At 44.8% G+C, this 21,330-nt stretch overlaps 1 protein-coding gene across 8 annotated transcripts in view; it reads right to left on the bottom strand.

The window, feature by feature from the left end:
- Stx16 (syntaxin 16) overlaps positions 1-20,910 on the bottom strand; it is a 32,734-nt gene extending 11,824 nt beyond the window's left edge. For 3 of the 8 annotated variants that reach the window (XM_052726022.1, XM_052726023.1, XM_052726021.1), the window contains exons 1-8: positions 20,025-20,910; positions 12,432-12,443; positions 6,084-6,191; positions 4,874-5,014; positions 3,847-4,012; positions 2,889-2,980; positions 2,345-2,488; positions 1,282-1,362 (exon numbers count right to left, since the gene is read on the bottom strand). In XM_052726022.1, the coding sequence (XP_052581982.1) occupies positions 1,282-1,362; positions 2,345-2,488; positions 2,889-2,980; positions 3,847-4,012; positions 4,874-5,014; positions 6,084-6,191; positions 12,432-12,443; positions 20,025-20,156 (876 nt within the window). In that variant the 5' untranslated portion in view covers positions 20,157-20,910. Of the gene's footprint in view, positions 1-1,281; positions 1,363-2,344; positions 2,489-2,888; positions 2,981-3,846; positions 4,013-4,873; positions 5,015-6,083; positions 6,192-6,294; positions 11,863-12,431; positions 12,444-20,024 lie in introns of those variants that run through there. The other 5 variants (XM_052726025.1, XM_052726024.1, XM_052726026.1 and 2 more) reach the window with 5 other exon arrangements.
- Positions 20,911-21,330: the final 420 nt, after the last annotated feature.

Raw genomic sequence — 21,330 nt, 5'->3', positions numbered from 1 at the left:
GGGGACTGACACAGACCCTCAAAGGACAGCGAGCAGGAAGAGACTGGGAGCTTAGCATCCCACCACCTACCCAGAAAAGCCCCTCCTCACCTAAAAACAGGACAGGAGACCACACGGAGAGCTGGCCAATGGGAGCAGCTCCCAAGTCCCAGCTGCCTCCCCATGGTGTGGGCTGAGGACAGCCCCATTCTTCAAGGCAACCCCAAGAACCAAGGAGCCAATGCAGACCACATACTGAGAAAACTCTCCAATAACATCAGACCAAAAGAAAAGCTTGCCTCAGACCCAGTCCCTCCCATGGAGAAGATGTCTCTCCCCCTGTGTCTGCATCACAACACAAACCACGTTTCCTAGGTATGACTTAGGAAACTCTAGGACTGATAGGCAATTCAATAGCACCTCAAACCCACTACAGAACAGGAAGCTCAGGGAGCTTCAGCTTGTGAGACACGGGCTGGCGCCTCCATTACTCTAAATACCTACTAAGCAAGACTTGTCCCTAGTCTGTGAGGTGCAGCACAGGGACAGCAAAGCCGCTGTTCTTAGACCCTGCAACCTGGAACCATGAAGAGATAGATGAGGGGCTTTCTGCTTTCAAAAGAAGAACATCACTTGGGAAAATGCTCAACCCACAGCCAGAGGTACCAACTGGTATCAATGACAGGGAAGCAGACAGGATTGATTTGACCTGGTAGCAGAGCCGGCTGCATTCCCTTCACAGGAGGCATGTGTCCAACCACACACATGACACTCATGTTCATGAGCCCATTTCTCATAACTGATTACAGGATTTCTAAAATGATTTCCATTGACTTCTTAAAAAGAAATTTAAACAAACATGCAAACCCCATGAAAGAGCACAACCCACCTCACTTCTACAATTCTTGAGAGTGAAAGAGGAAGGGATAATTCGATTTTTACCTTGTTGACAGTCCTCCACCAGCAAGTCATCAGAAGTGAACCCCAGCACCCTAAGTTAGCAGCAACAAGAGATGGCCTCTCAGGCCACACCAAGAGAAGCCAATCAACTGACTTCTAACAAAACTCAGACAGATAAAAAGCAGAAAGAAAACCCCAGCCCACAGAAGGATCCCAGCCTTGCTGACCTCTCGGTGAGGCCTGTCTGACAACCAGACTACAGCATGATAGCAAGCCTCATAGCTGCTCCCATTTATACCCCTTTGGGTCTTGGGTTGAGGACGTGTGACAGAAGAGAACCTCCTAGGAATTCCCAAGATTTGATAACAGTTCCTAAAGACCCAGCACAGAGAACATTGGTACCTTGTGAAGCTGTTTCAAGCCATCTTCGGTCTTGACACAGGACTGTTCAACATTATAGTCAATTCTGTCAAGGACTGTACCCTGAGTAATAAGAGACAGTACAGATGGTCAATAATTACAGCTAGGGAGACTGAGGGTCAAGCCCTGAGACATGCGTATCACAGACCTCGGGACTCCTTCCAGAGCAGTGTCCGACCCCAAGCAGTGCAGGCACTCTGCAGAGTGTGGCGGTGTCAGCTGAGCAACAACAGCATGGGTCTCAGCGGCTGATCACTTCTGTAGCTAGGCCACCTTCAGATGTACTAGGGCTGGGAAACCCATCAGAGGAGTGGGCTCTGGGAAGCCAAGGGCCATGGCTTTCCACTTCTTGCTGCTTAAATACTGGGATCTGGCAGATGGAGAATACCAACTAGGTTCTACCACCATGGCCAGGCTGCTCCAATCACTGTCTAAAATGACAACTTGGACCTCAAGGACAGGTTATTAATCAGTCTCTTCCTGGTTCCTACAGGAAGCACGGAGAAAAGATGGCAATTCACTGGGAAACAATGGCAGTTCATCAGCTGGCTCTGATGGTGCCTCAACGCTCTACTCTGTAGCTGGTTTCAGGGGACCAGGACCCAAACAAATCCCTACTGGCAAGATAATAAAAACGCCCTAATCAAATTATACCAATGAGCAACGATTTAATTCCACTTAAAAGCTGGTGGTTCCAACAGCCATTGCACAGTGCTCTGCCACTGTCAGAAGGGAATCTTGTACAACGGCAGAATTAGGCCAGGCTTGGTCAGAGTCCACCAGGCCTCCAAAGCATGCATGCACACAAGTATCTTTGGGTCAGAGCAGAAAGCATTAGAATTCCTATTCCTTTGTTCTTGCAGATTTAAAAAAAAAAAAAATCAGTAGTTTCACAGGGAATGACAATAGCCCAGAGTAACTGCAAACACACACCCCTCCAGACACATGCAGTGTGAGGAGCACATGTTTAAATGTTTTCCCAACTGGAGGACAGGATAAAAGGGCCACAGGAAAGGATGGGTGAGACACCCCACAGGACACACACCTGCTCCACAATCATGGCTCCCAAGTCCCTGAAGATTTCACTGAGGTCAGAAATGGACTGCACAATCTGACGGATCTCCCGCTCTCTCTCCTCCACCATCAGAGTGTTCTGCTCTACCAGGACCAGTTGGTCATCCGTGAAACCCTGTCCCAACAAGAGTCGCCCGTTAGGAAAGCTGTGGCAGGCAGTTCAGACAACAGTTAGGGAAAACCAATTCTGAAAATACTTGTATAAAGCATTTGGCAACAAGGAAGTAAATACCCAATCCCCAAACAGCACGGTGTGTAATATAGTGGCTGAAGTAGGGGTGCAGAAAGAAGCTACATGTGCAGCCACATGGGGCCCAGGGATGGCTCTGTGTAGCTCAGGCTCTGGGACGCACACTGCAGGCCTCCCTGTGACAACTGGAAGGGAAGCACAGCATGGCAATCCTGCCTGTGCAAGGGCTACTTGGCAGACACCAGACAACAACCACCACTTCCTCAACTGCACAGGAGCAAGGACCTTAGGAAAAGAAGAGGCAGATGGGGGTCTCATCACATACCTGACCATACAAAGCAGCAGCATCTCCATCATCCATTAGTGGCACCGATGTGTCGAAGAAATGCTGTGATCTTTCCTCTCGGTTCTTCATGCCTACCAGACAGGGGCCCACTTTACTTGAATGCATATGGCTACTGTTCCACCAATTAAAAAGGCAATCTAGAGTAAAACCCAACAGCAAGGGGAGGCCCCCTAAACAGGTCTGAAGAAGCCCACCTCCAGAGGGAGGAGCCTTGCATTAAAGCATTGCAACAGCATGCAAGTGTTCGGGGCAGTCACTCTCTAAATGCCCAGTTCACTGGATGCCAAGGCAGGACACAACCATCTGAGACTCTTCTAACTGCTCTTATAACACACTAACACAAAACCAGTATTCTCTCCTGGAGCACTCTAGTAAGCACTCTGGTCAGATTCGGGGGCTGGGGGGAGGGGTAGAATGAAATTAAAACAGACATGCAGGTTGTGGGGAGAGGGGAGCAGGGTCTCAGGAGCAAGTGGGGTTTTATTCATTACAAAGATGAAAGAGAGAAATGCAGTATGGGGGAGCTGATGCAAGAGTGTTTGTACCCGACTTTCAAGCCCCAGGGGCCATGTAGATGTCACTTTGTGGAGGAAATGGCTCTTACATGTGTGTCATCAGAACTCCAAAGCCCAACATCACATCACAACAAGCCTTCTTTTCTAAATATGCTGTGACTTTCCAAGTCTGTGGACAGCCAGAGCTTGATGCTATTCACCTGGACAAGAACTGTCAATACCACTGCACCAGGAGCCAGGCCTTCCCTCCTCAGCAAGGGTCTCCTGGGGAAGCAGCTTCCTCTTGTTCAAAAGGTGTGAATGTGCCTAATTAGCTGTTAACAATGAAAGGCAAGGGCTGGATAGAGAACCGGGCCCAAAGGAGGAGAGAAGACACAATGTTTCTTACTCAAGAGTCCCTCAACAGGGCCGGCAGCACTCACGTTTCAGGTAGCCGGACTGTGCATGCCGGAAGCTGGTAGACAGCTCCTGCAGGGCCTGTGCCAGGGAGGCCACCACGTTCCGCAGTAGCCGCTCTTCCTGCTCAGAGCAGGCCCTTCGTGCCCGACTGGGCAAGGCCTGCACGGCACGCTGGCACCTGTGGAAGAGCTGAGAGAATAGCTCTGGCTTACATCGAGAAGCCTTTCCTAGCCAAGGGGCACCCTGCTCTGCAGGCTGGTATGCAGGGCTGGGCTGGGCTGGGTGTGTGTGTGTGTGTGTGTGTGTGTGTGTGTTAGGGGGTGGGAGTGGCCAGAGGTTTCATGTGCACCCTGAAGACCTAACTAGACTTCACCTTCTGTTTGTACAGTGTCTGTGGTGTGCCCCCCTCTGCTCACTCCACCTTCTGTTTGTACAGTGTCTGTGGTGTGCCCCCCTCTGCTTACTTCGCTCACGGTGTGCCTGACACTCCTTGACTTCCTACACGAGGAGCACGAGGCAGGTACTGGTGTGGTTTTGTGCCCACTTTACAGATGGGAGGGCCGAGTCAGAGACTGAGGGAGAAACGTTTCATGGTGACTCAGCTAGAGCGAAGGCTTCAGACACTTGGGTGTCTACTCTCAAAGTAAGATGGCGACTTAAACACAGTCACACCACCTAAAGGTTAAACTGGGTTTCCAATAAAATCCCCAAGATGTCTTCTTACTGAACTGTGTTTTAGCATAAATTTGCAAGTCCTGGTATATCACAGCAATTATACATTTTAACATCAAATGATCAAATGTATTACTATGCTGAGTTTAATTCTTACACAATCAAACACAGTGGTATCTACCAACAACTGAGAAACAGTGCCCTTACCTCCAAGAAACCACATACACATGCTGGCAACTCATAGACCTTGGGCTTTTGCAAGTCCCCATGAGGGCTTTAGGCTGGAATATGAAAGTCCAGGACATCATCTGCTGGGTTCAGAATAGGGGCTCTGTGGCACTGGAGGTGGCCGTTCAAAAGCTGGGCTTGTGTCCTCACCTGTGTGATCTCTTGGGTGGTTATCTCGATGGCATGCTCTTCCTCGCTGCTGTCATCCAAGGTGGGTCTGTTCAAATGCTTGTCATGAAGGCTGGCTAACTCCTTCATCTTCTGTTTAATGCGGCCAACATCATACTGTACCTAAACAATGGAAGTCACGAGAATCCCTCATGCCTGGCAAGTATCCTTCTGCATTCAAGATGGTTAGCTATACCAGACTCTGCATTCAGTTGAATTTGGTGGCTTACTGACACACAAGTAACTTTTTAAATTCAAGTTACCAAAAAACAAACAAACAAACAAAAACAAAAAAAAACACACAAAAAAAAATTAAAAAAAAAAAAACTTAAAAACACAAAAAACCAAAAGTGAGATGCTCAGTGATTAAGAGCACTTGTTCAAGCCGGGCGGTGGTGGCGCACGCCTTTAATCCCAGTACTCGGGAGGCAGAGCCAGGCGGATCTCTGTGAGTTCGAGGCCAGCCTGGGCTACCAAGTGAGTTCCAGGAAAGGCGCAAAGCTACACAGAGAAACCCTGTCTCGAAAAACCAAAAAAAAAAAAAAAAAGCACTTGTTGTTATGGTAGAAGATTGGGTTCAGTTCCCAGCACCCACATGGTGGCTTACAACTATCTATGTAACTCCAGTTCCAGGGGATCCAGTGTCCTTTTATGATCTTCACAGGCACATACCTGGTACACAGACATACACGCAGGCAAAATACTAATACACATAAAATGAAATAAGCCAGATGGTGGTGTCACATGCCTTTAATCCCAGCACTCGGAGGGAGAAGCAAGTAGATCTCTGAGTTCAAGGCCAACATGGTCTAGAGAGTGAGTTCTAGGACAGCCAGGTCTACACAGAGAAACCCCGCCTCGAAAAACCAAAGCTAACATATTAATAAATAATTGAATAAACTCATCTAAAACAAGCACACACTCTTCCTTATTCCATAGTTTTTCATTTCTTCCTATAATTCAAGTAGTTGCTGCTAATGTTAAGTCCAAATAATCTAGACAGACAAACAGACACACTCTTAATTTTATTGTGTGGTATATAAATGAATAAATTCAAAGTGTGAGTGTGTCTGAGGTTACAACTTTAACTGGAACCAAACTGACTCATATGGCAGATATTTTAGGCGATGTTATCATCCAAACTTAAAAAAGCAAACAAAACAAAACACTTAGAAACTAACATTTAACTTACTTCATCTACTCCATCCACCCATTTTGGAGGTGACCGCTTTGTCACACCAATTGCTGCTTCTGGATCTAAGCTGATGCCTGACACCAGTGCCATGCGGTCATCAGCAAGCTACAGGGAATGATGGACATTGAAAGATGGTTAGAGGTCAGTTAGGACATGGATCCCCCTACTGTCCCGGAGAGGACATGGAAAGGTAGGGGAAATGACATGCCTGTATTACAAGCTTGCCTGTGACATGCTAGGGTCTGAACTCCATTCCTATCTTTTCACGCACCAGTTCTTAACTTCCTTGGACATCCTTGTGGACGCGCCTTTGACTCGATTTGGCTACAGAAATGTAATGAAAATGTCAGAAACCCAGCTCCTTAGCAAGTGCACTAAGCCAGGAGAGCAGGAAGCAGAGTGAGTGTGCTGGTGGGACAGCAGCAGGAACTGCTGCTGAAACCACGGTGGGCCAGTTACCTCAGTCACAAGACCACGAACCACATGTTAACATGTGTCCAAGAACTGCTCGGAAGGGTTAACTAGACTGTGCGTGGACCGCAGCCATCCTCCAGTCTCAGCGCCGCCCTCTGCACACCAGCCATTTCTTTGCTTCAGCTGCATGTCCACTGGCTGTACTTCCCTTACTTTGAAATGACAGAAAGTTTTTGTTTTTTAAATTTGAAATTCCAGCGAGTGGGAGGGAGATCACAGGCTGGCCTGGTTATTTATTTATTTTGCCTGGAGGCAATGAATGGATTTGAAAGGATCTAGAGGTCCTCCAAAGCACAGAATTTTTAAATGCTAATTCAAAAGACCCAAATGATAACCAAAAGACAGTGGTCAATAGACGCCCTCACAGACAACACTTTGTGAACTTGCTGGGGCATACTGCAGCACTGGGTGAGCAACATCTACCACCTTCCTTCCTTGCAATCATGTGCATTTATTTTTCAATGCATCTGACAAATTCATATTTGCTTACCTAACAATAAAGAAGTAAATCTAAAATTCTCACAAATGAAGGGAAAACCCCCCCACACACACACACACACTACCTTAAGGAACAAGCCTCTGATCCCCAAGAACAAACTCACTCAGACTCCAACTGTCATCCTCAGCACCCCACACACTTCCGGTAGCCTGGCCTCCACCTACCCCAGCATCCAGCAAGGGCTATGATGACGGAAATGGACCCAAGGCCTGAGGGTTGTGACCACATCCACCATTGTCCACATCACCACTGCAGGCCCACGTTACATCTATGTCTGAGCTAATGGTGTGTCCTTCAAATATGTGCTGCAGACTACAGGTCCTAGAGGTTCTCAGCCACCTAAGCCTTCACTAATGGAAAGTCTTCATGTTTATGATTTTAATTCTCAAAAAAAAAAAAAAAAAAAACCTAGCTGAGCTGAGAAACATTATTTCAATCATAAATACAGAATTGAAATACAAAAAAGTTAAACAGCCTGCCTTAAGGCACATGCTACTGGTAATGGGACAGATTAAAACCTGGGCCAGCTGATTGCAGAATCCCCACTCCATTCCACAAGCTTGCTCTTAGTAACCCATGCAATACAACTGCAGTTCACGAAGCAAATCAACCAGGACAACAGGCTGTTAAATTGAGACAGTAAAGGAGACCCCGGGCTTTGGATCTTCCTGTAGCATCTACACAGGGGCCAGAGAAGGCTCCAGTACTCAAGTGCCAGTCTGCCCAGGCCTGCCTTGCTGGTCACTGTGGAAACAACCCCACTCCCCGGCCACCAAGCATGTCCTTGTGGGGGTATACTGACCAGGCAAACCTCTGGCTTAGCCCTCAGCTCTGGCCTGGTACGTTCTTTAGCAGATCTCCACAGATTCACTGCTGCAAGGGGTAGAACATGAATACTCCAGAATACCACACAAAGGACAACTTTAAATTGTCACGGTCTCTATTAATGAGAGCCATAGAGCTTAATTTCCAATCTGCATTATTCCCATGTGTGTTTCAACAGAGAAAGTATTGACTCGTGAACAAAACAGGCAGTGCTGTTCTCACTGTTTACAAATGCACGTAAAACTGGAAGATGTGGAGAGATGGTATCTTTAAATTCACCTGGACTCTCACTAGCATCATTTATAAGGTCAGACACCACATATGAGCATCCAGCTAAAGCAGACCACACAGTTTTAAGCAGCTCTTTCTTTTATAAGAGAGGTGTCCCCATCCAATTGTACATCAAGACTGAAGTCAGACCACTCGTTCATGGGGTTCTATGGAAGCTGATAAACGAGGAGACCTCAGGAGGGACGGGCGCCAGCCTGCACAGCCACTGCGGCTTTCTCACGTTGCACCAGGGCTGCAGGCTTGCATGTGGTCAATTATTTGTCCCCGATAGAGTCTACGGCCATAGCTCATTGTGACAGAAAGCCTGTTCTACTGAGAAGAAAAATTCTATGTCTCTTACTGGTACAGGTTTGTAATGTGTAGCACAGTGTGTACTACTGAAAAAGAACATGTGTTTTGCGAAGAGAAAACAATTGAAGATAACGTCAACTATTTGAAATGGGAACAAACAGGAACATGAAAATGTATCTTACGGGCAAAATAAATAATCACCCTTTCAACTTCCCGAACCTCCCTCCCCTTACCAACATGCTGGTGTGCTACGCTGAGCTCACACTGGTCTCCAGGCTGCCGTCCTTCCCACAGACCTCACTAGCCATGCTTCTCTTCATCTATCTTTGCCAAATTTCAACTCTTCCTACTCCTAAAACCTGACATGAGTTAAGGCTTTTCTTAAATAAACTTGTATTTCTGAAGTTAAAAAGAAATAAAATAAAATCTATGTATTTTTAAACAAGAAAAAAATGTTATATAAGCTTCGCATTTGAGAATTAAGAATTTAAGAATTCTTTTGTCTTTTACTTGGGGTTGTCCTCCAAGAGCCACAGAGGACACAGTCCTACCTCAGAGCCCTGTTCTTGTGCTGAATGCAGAAACCCTTGACAGTGCTCACAGTGTCTGGGTTTCCTGCAGGTGTCTATCACCCTGTCTGAAGACAAAATTCCTGACCTATGGAAGAAACACATACACACTCTGTCTTATAAATCCTGCTGCTCCAAATCACAGCTTTGCATGCTTACAACACCCCATTGCATGTGTAGACGCATGCAGTGAGATCAAGGAACAGCACAGAGATCTACACCAAGTTCAACAGTAGAACAAGAGCAGTTCTCACAAGCAGCCGACTGCATGAGCACTCAACATTCAAGAGTCCAGAAGCGACACTACAAACCACAGCCTGGCAACTCTTGCAATGGGCTGTGGATCCTGAAGCCAGAGCACAAGAACAAACAACGTGGTCTAAGAAATCTCCAGGCTCACGGAGGGATGAACAAGCAAGTGGATAGAAGAATCTAGAAGTCACAACCAAATTATCTTCATCTGAGATTAAAAATAATGCTTTCAGGCCAGGCGGTGGTGGCACACACCTTTAATCCCAGCACTCGGGAGGCAGAGCCAAGGCGAATCTCTGTGAGTTCGGGGCCAGCCTGGTCTACAGAGTAAGATCCAGGACAGGCACCAAAACTACACAGAGAAACCCTGTCTCAAAACAAACAAACAAACAACAACAACAACAGCTTTCTTCTCATTATGAAGTTACTGGAAACACTTTCCAGATGGCACCAGAACAGAGAACACAAACCTTGGGAATCCCATGCACTGTCTTGATAATCGCGCTAATTCACCGACTCTCCTTCATCAACATACACAAGCTAAAAAACAAAGAGAAGCAACCCTGCCCATCACCATGGCCCTGAGCACACTTGCAGACTTGGCTTCTGCAACCAAAGAGACAATCCTTCCCCAGGGTTTGCTCCAACCTTCAGTGGATGTTGAAACCCTTGGGCATGGACACCTGCTCAAGGCCACAAGGGCTAGCTCATAGGAGTAGGTGGTTTGGGATCCTGACATTTATACCTTATAATTTTTTAATAGCTCCTATCTTCTGGAAGACTATCTGTCCAAGGCAGAAAATGCAAAGACCAGGCACAGAAGACAGAGGAGAGAACAGATATTGTCCTGGACAACACTGTGGATGGAGAATGGCCTCCTCCTTGGCCAAAACTCTACTGCATATTTCCTGAGCAGAATGGAAGCAGTGTCTCCAGGGTCCTCAGCCTGAGTAGGAGAGTGGCTAACATGTATGCCTGCAGGACTACCTGTAGGGAGCAGGGGCTCTCAGATCCGTGGATTCATGCCAGGATGCCCAAGTGGCAGATGTTTACTACTCCCAGAAGACACTACTTTGAAGCCCAACCTCCCTCAGTAAAGCGAGCCTCTGGACACCTTTCCCAACAACATCCCTAGTTCCTCGTTCAGCACCTGGCACTTCACAGTAATGAACACACAATTATAATTAGCTGAATGAGTCAACAGTAAATGGGTGGAATGAATGGACGAGGTAAATAAAGTATGCTGCGCATAATTCTGGAAGCTACACTTCATGAAGAACATGATGGCGCTGGGGAAGGAGGAAGTGAAGCATGCAGAGCCGAGAGCACGAGGGCAAGGCTGCTCAGCACGCCGCACTTCCGCCAGGGCCCTGTGCACAGATGCCAAGCACAAGAAATGCAAACAGGGATCCAATGTGCTGGTACCCATCTGTGACCCCAGAACCTGGGCTGCCAAGAGCTGGAGACCAGCCTAGGCTACATGCTGGTCAAAACCCCCAGAGAAACCCACAAGGGTCTGCAAGCTCCTCCCAAACATGGCTAGTCTCTAGAAGCTGCCCCTACAGCAGGGACTAGAGCAAGGTGCTCATGAGGGCTGGCCTGAGGTGTCAGAACTACTTACCTGCCCTCCCACAATCACACCCCTTTTCTCAGCTGCAACCTGCTCAGCAAGGAGGCACATCCTTACGTCCCATGTGTGTCCACCAGGGTCTATGTGTCAGGGCTTAACCTAGCAGAGGTTTCATCAGCAAATCCATCTCCATCTGCTGTGCCCCATGAGACCCACCTGCTAGCTTCACTGTGTAGGAACAGAAATCTTACATCTTCCTCAGCCCAGGCTGGGTGCTGGCAGTGAGGATCCTGGGTGGGACAGGAAGGTCTAGCCCCAGCTACCTAGTCCTTGAGCTTCAGGCTGGGGGTGTGTTTTAACCATGCTTCTTGTGACAGTAATGATGCAGGCCAGTGGTTAAACACATGTGTACAGTAGGATGGGGATCAAAAACTGAAGCTTTCTTTTTACCCCATTCTCCCTCCCAATCTCAGGAGGGACCACTGTTAATGGAATCCCATGTATCTTTTCAAACACATGAATATGGGTTATTCTTCTAAAAAAACAAAAACAAAAACAAAAACAAAACAAAACAAAAAAAGGAACAGGAGTCTATCACCATTTGCACCCTGTATCCTTCCCAGTTGACCACAGGGCAGGAAGCTTCTTGTAAAGCTTCATGGTGGAATTCTCATGAAGTCATGAGGATTAAAGAGTTCCGCTTTTCACTTGACTGGCTCACAAGGAAGGATGCTTGAGTGGTACAGTGTGTTGGCATCACCACCTGTGAGTTTAGGCTCTTCCAACATATAACTAGAGCATAACCAGGAGCTGGCACCTGCAGGACTATAAAAGGAGGAAGGGATCCTGACCTCTGATTTGCCTTTCCGTACAAAGCAGTCTTCTCTCAGAAATGCTCTCACTGCCCCTTCATCGCTGAGACAGAAAGAGACACTAATGTGGTCAGCAGCGGTGTCCTGCCCACCGGTCTCCTGGCCCCGTTAGCAGGGCCACTGAAATCAAGTGACATGGATGCATACTCTCACCTTCCTGGGGAGACGCTGACAAGAAACGAAGAGGCCAAGCATGTGCTGTCAGGAGGTCAGAAGTGGTCTCTGCAGCAGAAGCCGAGACATGCAGTACCCCTCACTTCATTAGCAGCGCGAGGGACCAGCCAGATGGCAGCAGCACTCGTGGCTCCATCCCTGCCTGCTCGAGGGCTTCCATCAGATGGATTGTCCCCCTATGCTCCACTTGAACCACTATATCCCCTTTATCTCAGAAATCAGGAGCCCAGGTCATCATCCTGTAAGCAGGCAGCTTGCTGCCCAGTCAAGCAACTCTCCCCCTGTGGCTGCTCCCAAACTGAGAACTTTCCCAAAGAGTAGACATGTCTCCTAAGCATCCTTCTAGGTCACTACTTCAAATGGTGTGAACACTGGTGAAATATGAAATCAATACACTCCATACAGTAATTCCAATCAACTCTACATGTATGCCAGGGCTAGTGTCATCTATATGACCAAAGACTGCAAGAAAACAGTGTTTTATAAACTAAAATCACCCAACACACAAAAATCCCCAAAGCACAGTACCTCATCCAGCTCCTGTGGTTGTGGTGTTGCCGTCGGGCCGTCCGTCCGGGCAGGAAAAGCAGAAAGGCATGGGCAGACAGACACACAAGGCCATCAGGTGAGGAGACACGCATCAACATACTCAAGTGACTACAAAACCAGCCCTTAAAAGGTTGTTCTGGAGTCTTCCTTCTTAGAAAAGGCTACACCAACATGTGTTTTTATTTACTGTAGTTCTTTTGGTAAAGGAGGTAATAAATCTATACATAGTTGTAAAAATTAAAACACATTGCAAACAAGCAAAACATACTTGCTTTGTTTCACTTAAGTATAGTGGTAATTTTTATTCATAAAGATCAATTATCACTTGCAATATCACTTCTAAATTTCCTTAGGAAGATAAAATAAATGCTAAAATATGTTACTGTGTCATATAAATGCCTATTTTAACATTACAATCAGCTCAGCAAATGCAATGAAATAAAATATAAATAACCCACAAAACTGTCTACCAATGGCTGCATCCAAATAATATTGCAGCCACTCTACCTAAGGACTGTACAAATCAAACCCCATGGCCATGGCTCTATCCCCAGTGACGGAGACACCAATAGGAATAAGAAAAAACACTCCTGCATGTGCTGTGATTTGGCACAGCTATGCAGAGGGCTACACAGTCCTGCAAACCAAGGAGACAATGCAGACGGGAAAAGGACCCCACTTAACCAGTGTGTAGAGGGGGCAAAGGGCACTCAAGGGTTAAATTTCAGTTGAAAGTTAAAGCTTCTTTTTTAGGCCAACGTGAAACTCTATCTTCTGAAGAGACAGTTACTAATGACAGATAATCTAAACAACAAGGTCCTTTTTTTCCTACAGTATCGATCATGGAAATAATTAGTGGTGAATTTCAATAATCAACGGTGTTGATTTTTTATGTTTAGCAGTAAATTAAAAAAAATAACATAATTTTCTTATTTAAAGATTAGTAGTACAAATGAAACTTGATTATTGATACCAAAATACTATCACACGATGCTAGCAAAAAACTAAAAACAAAAACAAAAAAAACATCAAAAACAACAACAAAATCCACACACAAAGTAATCCCACAACCCCTCTGCACAGAAATCTAAGGAGAGAGCATCTTGGAGCTGAGAGCTTCGGCACTCATGTTCTGCGCTGGTGCAAAGACGTACCATACACACAGACTGTTGTGGTAGAGGCTCAAGGAGATCATGTCATGAAAATACCTCATTTCATTTCATTTTGCTTTAAAAAGAAAACAAAATTTGTATTTTTAAAAAGTGTAGCAGATCCATAAAGAGAGCATGGACATCTTGTATCAGTATTTCAGATGCAAGAAGAAGGCTGCAGTGGAGCTAGAGCCGAGACCCCTTTGAGGGGCCTCCCAGGGCTTCGTCTAGGGAAGCAGCACCGTGAGCCACTGTCTCAGGCGCCTGCCACCTGAGTCCGTGCCACTGAATTATCAGCTGGCCGCACACATCCTCTTCTTTTCATTCTTACAATTACTAGGCGCTAAGAGGTGAAATTACAGTCAGGAGATTCTAGGATTACAAGCAACACTTGCAAATCCTCAAAACAACACTTCAAAATGTCACAGTCACAGTATTTGACGCTGGCGAGGATGGGGGCAGCTCAGGTACACCAAGCCTTTCCCCATGCCACCCTCCAGCCTCTCTATTTTTATTAATCATTCCTGGAATTTTTTGCACATCAGGACTAAATTCAGAACACCACCTTTTCAAAGACCACCCTCATTCTACTTCTTAAAAATCAGAAGGTTTTCAAAGCTCCTGCCACGAAATTACCAGGAAATTTAGTCATTTAGAACTGAGTTAAAACATAAGAATCACCATCAGGAGAGACCATAATATAGTCCAAAAAAACAAAACAAAACAAAAAACAAAAACAAACACCTTGGTACTCATCACCACCTTCTAAAACCTTTATATCATATAAACCAAGCCTTGTGACCTGCCCATGGCATGCAATCAAGCAAACATTGAAAAATTCCAAGTAGCATTTGGAATTTATAGTCTAAAGAACTTGCTACATAAAACTGAGAAGTGGAAACCCATCTGTGTTTGCTTAGGGGTCTGGAAGAGTTGAGCAAAGTGAGCTGGAAGCCCAGGTCTGTGCTATACTGATGTTTACTTTATCCCTGTTGCTGCCAAAATAAAAGTTTGCTTCACTTTCATCCAACAAAGAACCCTCATTTGAAAGTCAGTCTCCCTGCTCAAATGGAACCTTCCTTCACACGCAGAAAAGCAAATATATCTAAAGAGAAATATACAATGATTTCATACTTGGAGCCTACACATAGAGACATAATTCTCCAGCTTCGATGAGCAAGTTAAAACTGACTATGGACGGCTGTAAAAAGAAATAAAAAACCAGGCTAGCCTACTACAAAAGAAAAAACATGTAATTAAACAAGTCCTTCCACACCCACTGGGAAGCAGCCAGGGCCACTGTGGCCCAGGTATTTACCCACAATCCCACATTCGTGAGGTGGGTGACGAGTCAGTTCCTAACTCCTCTACCCATCACTCTTCATCTGAACCATGAGCACCAACTTCATCCAGGACAACACAAGGTCACACATGGGAAAGGCTCAGCCTTGCCAGGCACACAGTAAGCATTCATAAATCTTCACTAATACCACAGGCAAGACTCAGTAAGGACCTTAGGTACCAATAACCACAATTAATTCTTAGGTCCCCTCCCCCCACAAAGCACACATTTTATTAAAAATAATGTGCTAGTTTCAAACTAATCTAGGAGCACTTAACTCTATAGATTATAATCCATTTATAGATTGTGTATGCTTCTGCAGCAGAGTATAGATCAGGCAGTCAGCACTAACCAAGCACTCCTACCCGGGTTCAGATTCATCTCAAGATCAAAGAAAACAAGAGCCACACAGCACCTTAACCAATTCAGCTTCCCCTTCAGTCCTTCCAAGATTTGGTTTTTATTTTTAATTATTACATAATTTAATTAATTAATTTATATAATAATTGTATATTAATTATTACATATTAATTAATTAATTATATAATTAAATATTTGATTTTAATTATAAAGTTAATTATTATTTAACTTTATAAATCCATCTAGGTTCCCGAAGCCAACTGCCTGCAGTTGCCTATACAAGGTACCGACTTAACCCTGTGCTTGGCAGACAGGTCAAGAGTTACTTTTGCACAGTACTGGAGCTGCTTCTACGTATTTTTCTTCAGCAGCCTTGAGCTGACAGCCAAAACTGTTGTTGACTATGGATTTCTCCTTTTCAATTTAAAGGTAAGGCTGTGTGCTTTGGTCAGGAGAAACAAGTATTAAAACAGAACTGCAGAAACACTGTTGAATTGATGGGGCCACCAGAGATCACCTCACTCAAAATCCTCAATTTAGCAAGAAGACAAAAAGACATCCAAAAAGATTACATCCACAGCAGAGCAGGGCTTAGACTAAATTCCCAGACTTCCATCCATCACTCTCCTTTTATCATATGCTGCTGAGGGATACCATGATGGATGCTCCAAACCTAAGGCAGAACACAGCTCCTCTAAATTACCAACAAGTGCCTTTGGCTTGGACACAAAAATCAAACCCCAGTCTGTTTTTAACAATTAACTTTACTAATATGAACACAAAAACAGTAGAACTCAAAATTCTAAATGAGTAGAATTTTGTGTAGTTGTTGTGCTTTAAAAAGAATACAGAAAAATCAGCCTTCATTCACAGGGAAGGAACTTAAGCTGTTCGTCTGACCCGGGCCGGCTGAGCCTAGAAAAACCCTCCAGGGAATAAAGCAGCTGTGGGGTCCACATGCAGCAAGAATCAGTGTCCTATGCCACAAACACCAGGGGACAGACCCTAGCGTGGGAGACAAACTGCTGGCATTGGTGAAGTAAAAGACACTTTAGAAGTAAAAGATGACAGCTGCCAGAATGCCGTATCTATCACAGAAGAGTCCAGCAAGGAAACGTGGGGGTTCCACAAAAAGGGACAACTGGGCCAGAGGCCTTTAGGTCCACTCTGGTCCTTGGGTTTGTTGTTGTTATTGTTGTTGCTGCTGGCTTGTTTTGCTGCTTGAAAGTCCTCCTTAAATCCCTTCTCACTGGTGACACATTTACCCGAACCCAGCCCTAAGTCTATGTGCCTCCATAGCCTCCTACTGACACTGCCACCAGCAAACCTGCAGTTTTCTCTTCAAATCACTATTTTAAAAGTATGGGCGTATTGTTTTTAAATGTTCAGGCTTCTACTGTGGTTTGTTTTGAGTTGTATGAGAGATGTACATCCACAACCTACTTTGTAATCCATTTCTGTAGGTTGTCCTCAAATAAGGATGTGAAAGCTCAATATTAAATTTTTAAATTTAACTATTAAATTTTTAATTTTATTATTTTAGATATTTGCTTTTAATTACACATGAGACAACAAACACACTAAAATCAATGTCTAAAGTTTTACCTTCTAATTAGAAATGTAAAATTCCAGGTAATGATTTTTAAAAATTAAATTCTCAGGGTTGGCTATTTCCCTTTAATTATGTAAATTTAAATATGTATTTACAAATTGTCTCTTTTGTCTTATATGACTAAGACAAATATATACTTTTTAAATGTTTATTTGTAATTTCTCCAAGCTGAAAAACGTGCTGAGAAAAATGCAAAGCGGTAAAATGTCTCTGACATACAAATGCATCACTAGATTTAACAATTAAAAATGTTTTGCTCTTTTGCTTCCTCTATTTTTGAGAGCAGAATATATAAAATAATTGCCATTTTAATATTAAACATCTCCATAAATATCTAATAAAATTAGCAAATGTAATTATAATTATTTGGATAACCTAATATCATCTAATATCTTGTCCATAGTCAAAGCTGACTGATAGTTTTGATTTACCACCCGGTTTTGAAATTTGCAAGTCAAAATGTGGTTTTCAAATTTCTCTGAGCCAGAAGCACGGCATGAACGATGCCAGAGTTTCTGAAAATTGTCTTAAGCATATCTTTTTCTTCAAAATATTTATAATGCTTTCTTGATTTCCAGAAGTTATTTAAAAAATTGTAATCTCTGTTAATATCTTGACATTCTTGATTATTTTATGTGCAGAAATAATTTGTGAAAAAAAACCTTATAAAAAAACCTGAAAATGTAACACTTAATTTTAAACAGAGATTTATAGCATGCATTTTTTTCCATGAACACAATTAAAATATAGAAAAGTAGAAATGTGTTTTTGTCTTTTAAACTCTAACTTAGGCAAACTATTTCTGTTGGACTGCAAAAATCTGTTTTTTGGAGTAGTCCAAACTGATCACGCAGGTATTTCCATAGACTTGACTCCTTCTAGTCATCTAAGAAAAACGCCAGAGCACAGGCTAATAAAAGTATTCAGTATTTTCAAAAGCATGACATATGAAAACATTTTTAATGTTCTTAACTTCAACATGAATTTTAGTTGCATTTATAAATCACTTTCAAAAAACTGTCCGAATTTGCTAAACAGATCTGTGTATCTGTTGACATTATCTGCTTTTCCAAACCATACCTATAGCTAAGCATTTTAAATTATTTTATTCCACAAATATTTAGACATACAAACAGATACATATTCAAATAGTTTGCCTTAGAAAAACATTTAAAAAGCAGCGGGACTCAGCAACGCCGTTTTGAAAAGCTGCCTGTCTGAGACACCGTGTTATTAAACTCTCTGAATTAATGGTTAATTTTTTTTTCTCATGTTACCCAAAGGTTCAGGGTGTTTTCAACTTACAGAATTAAATTTAAAAAATCAAATAATATCTTTTTCATCAATTAAAATTGAGACCCTAGAAGCTTTAGCATATTAGTTCCATTTTTTTTTTTTCGGCTTTTTTTTTTCGGCTTTTTTTTTCCCCTTCCCCATGAGGTAGCATAAAATTAAGTCATAAAGGGCAGGCAACTCTTATTTAATATAAGTGAAGACCCACCAGCTGTATTTTTCCGTCTCCACTCATTATTTCTCGGCTTATTTCTGGAGACTCTTTTCAAAAACCGTGTTAGAATGAACCCGTTTCCATGCTAAGATTTTTTTCCTACTTATTTCTATATAATATTATTTCTTTCAGTTTACAAATGTAAAAATCCTTCGAATATAAACAAAAGCCCCTGCACAATCAGAGCCAGTTTTCTATACCTTGCAACCAAAGTTTACATCCTGCATCCTTTTATTCTTAAAACTGCTCACACCGCTTAAAATCCCTTTTCTGTGAATAATATGGCCAAACATAATTTCCACAGTGACTTAAAAAAGGGACAACTGTCTTGGCAACACATTGACAATCACGACACAGAGCTTAATTTTTCATTAGCACTTTGATAAATGATAAAAGAAATAAATGAAAAGGCAATACAGCATCTAAAAGGCGGGAAAGGTGCAGGGTTTCACAAATTGTATTTCAAATACAACCTCCTAAGATCTTGGGGTGACTGTTCATTCCCCTATATTCCAAGGCTGCGTCCATTCAATCCTTCCCTGATTTTCAATTAAAGGTATTACAAAAGCTAACAATATTCGTCTGGTTGAACCATTCAGACCTGCCCCCTATCTGAGAGGGCAGTAAACTGAGGCTCAGGAAGTCAAAGCCTCCATCAAAAACAAACCAAATACAGCAATCTTTCTGACACATTGCTTTGAAAAAGAACAACAACAAAAAAACCCCACTACTGCTAGACCAAGTTCCGGTCAATAAAATCAAAAGCCATCTGCTATTTGGGGGTGTTAATTTTCACATCCACATCATGCTTTTAAAAAAAGTTCGAATGGAGGGGAAAGCTTAATTTCCTGTGTGGGAAATGGAAAACAAAGTGCTCGGCACCTTCCAGTCTCACCAACATGAACCCCGGGAAAAAACAGCAAAGCAATTATTCTTGGGGTGTATGGCTACACCGAGGACTTGGCCATTTGAAGAAAAATGGTGGGAAAAGAACATCTCTCACACACTCACACACACAAACTCCTTCCTGGGGGAGGGGGGCACACACGGCACACACACACACCCCTCCTTCCTGGGGGAGGGGGGCAGTTTTCTCTGCAAGGATTTGAGTCAGCTAACCAACCACCTGGCTCAAAGAACCAAAGTGAAGCCGGTGCAGGAGGGCGGGGGGGGGGGGGGGGGGGGGTTGGCGGGTTGGGGGGGGGACTCCAAACAAAACAAAACAAAAAGGTTGGAGAAAGGCCTAGATTCCAAGTCCTCGTGGTTAAAACATATGTAAATTGCAGCTGCCTGTCGTGCTGTGACGACGGGAGATGGGGGAGGAGGACTAGGAGGCCCACCGAAGTGAAAAGGGTAAAGTAAGGTAGAGCAGGGCTTGATACTGTGGTCCCCATTGGGGGTTGTAGGTGCCCCATGACCCCTGGCCAAGGAACCCTTCCACTTAGTATCACTCCTAATCGTCGTCGTCTTGTTCTTTTTTCTTCCTTTTTTTTTTCTTTCTTTTTTTCTTTTTAGACAGAGAGACAAACAGAGACAGACAGACAGGCAGAGCCGCAGTGCACACGGTGTGTGTGTCTGGAGAGGCCGCCAGGAGACTCACCGCAGCAATGCTACGTGAATGCAGAGGGCTGGAGGTGGTGTGACTACTCACTTGCTCGGCTAACAGCTGCCGGTTTTGGATGGAATTATTCCGCAACAACAAGAAAGCGTCGGTTAAACGCCTGGTGGCCATGTCTCACCCTTTGTGAACCCCCTCTCAGGGTCCCCCACCCCTTTATATTCTTGATTTTTTTTCCCCCTTTCTTTCTCTAGCTCTGGCCTAGCTGGTCCGCCCTTGCATAGAAACCTCTCTTGACAAAGCCTTAGGCCAGAATAGGCGCAATTTTGCGCTCCGCCAAAGCGCAAAGACCCCTCCCCAAATAACCACCTCGGCTTTCCAATTGTCTGGCTCCCCCTACCAAGGCCTAACTCAGATCTCAAAGCACTTGAATCCCCCCAATCCTTGCGTCGAAACCTAACGTCCTAGAGACCCCTCCCCAATCCGACCGCGGATGTGCAAGCGTCAAATCCACCAATCAGGAGAGAGAATGGAAAAGACCCCTACCCACTCATTTCCTAGGACCGCCCCCAAAGATTTTGGCCTTCTAGCCCTAACTTAGCGCCTGCGTGTCTGGCATGTGGCTCTAACTCCGAGATTTGGTTAACTCTCCTCACAAGAGGCCTGCTCCAAACACCAAAAAGGCCTGAGCCCAAAACTACAAGGGAGCGTCTGCAGCTCCCTCCAAGTCGACTGAGCTTTCTAGGGCTCAGTGACCTGACCCCTTCCTTTCTCGGGTGGCCTGGTCCTCCACTGCCAACAGGCTGCAGGCCTCCACTAGGACCTCACGGCCTGCCTCCCCGGCCTCCTCACTCTTCTTCACCGGCACCCTCCGTCCCGGGACACCGCTGCAGCCCTGCCCCAGGGCCGTTTCCGTGCTGTGGTCCCCTCCCCGGCATTCCCCCGGCCCTCTTCCTGTCCGTCCCTCACGGGTGCCCCCCTGCGATAATCATGGGCTTTGTTTGTAACGTTCCGGGAGAGGGATCTCCCTTGTTGCCCTGCCCCAAGGGTGGGAGCGCTCCGCCCTCTCCGGGGTATTTCCCCGGGTGCCCTGTTTCCCTTTGCATAAGTGTGTGCAGGCTTTGGGCCGGGCGTCGTGGCCCAAAAAAAACTTCAAAAACTTGGCCCTGGAGCCCAAAACCACCGCTGGGGTCCAGGCAATTGTGAACTTCTAGCACAACTGCCAAGCAGACAGAATGTGGCTCTTGCAGAGCCTAGTCCTGCGCGGGGGCGGAGAAAAAGTGGGAGACGACTGCCTCTGCAGGCCAGGCACGCTCCACTGCAGGCGGCTGGCGCTGCTGAGATGGCT

Source organism: Peromyscus californicus, unplaced genomic scaffold (genome assembly GCF_007827085.1).
Source record: "Peromyscus californicus insignis strain IS unplaced genomic scaffold, ASM782708v3 Scaffold_7__1_contigs__length_154581171, whole genome shotgun sequence".
NCBI lineage: Eukaryota > Metazoa > Chordata > Mammalia > Rodentia > Cricetidae > Peromyscus > Peromyscus californicus.
Note: the sequence above shows the minus strand (reverse complement) of the source record. Positions and strands in the feature narration are given on the sequence as shown.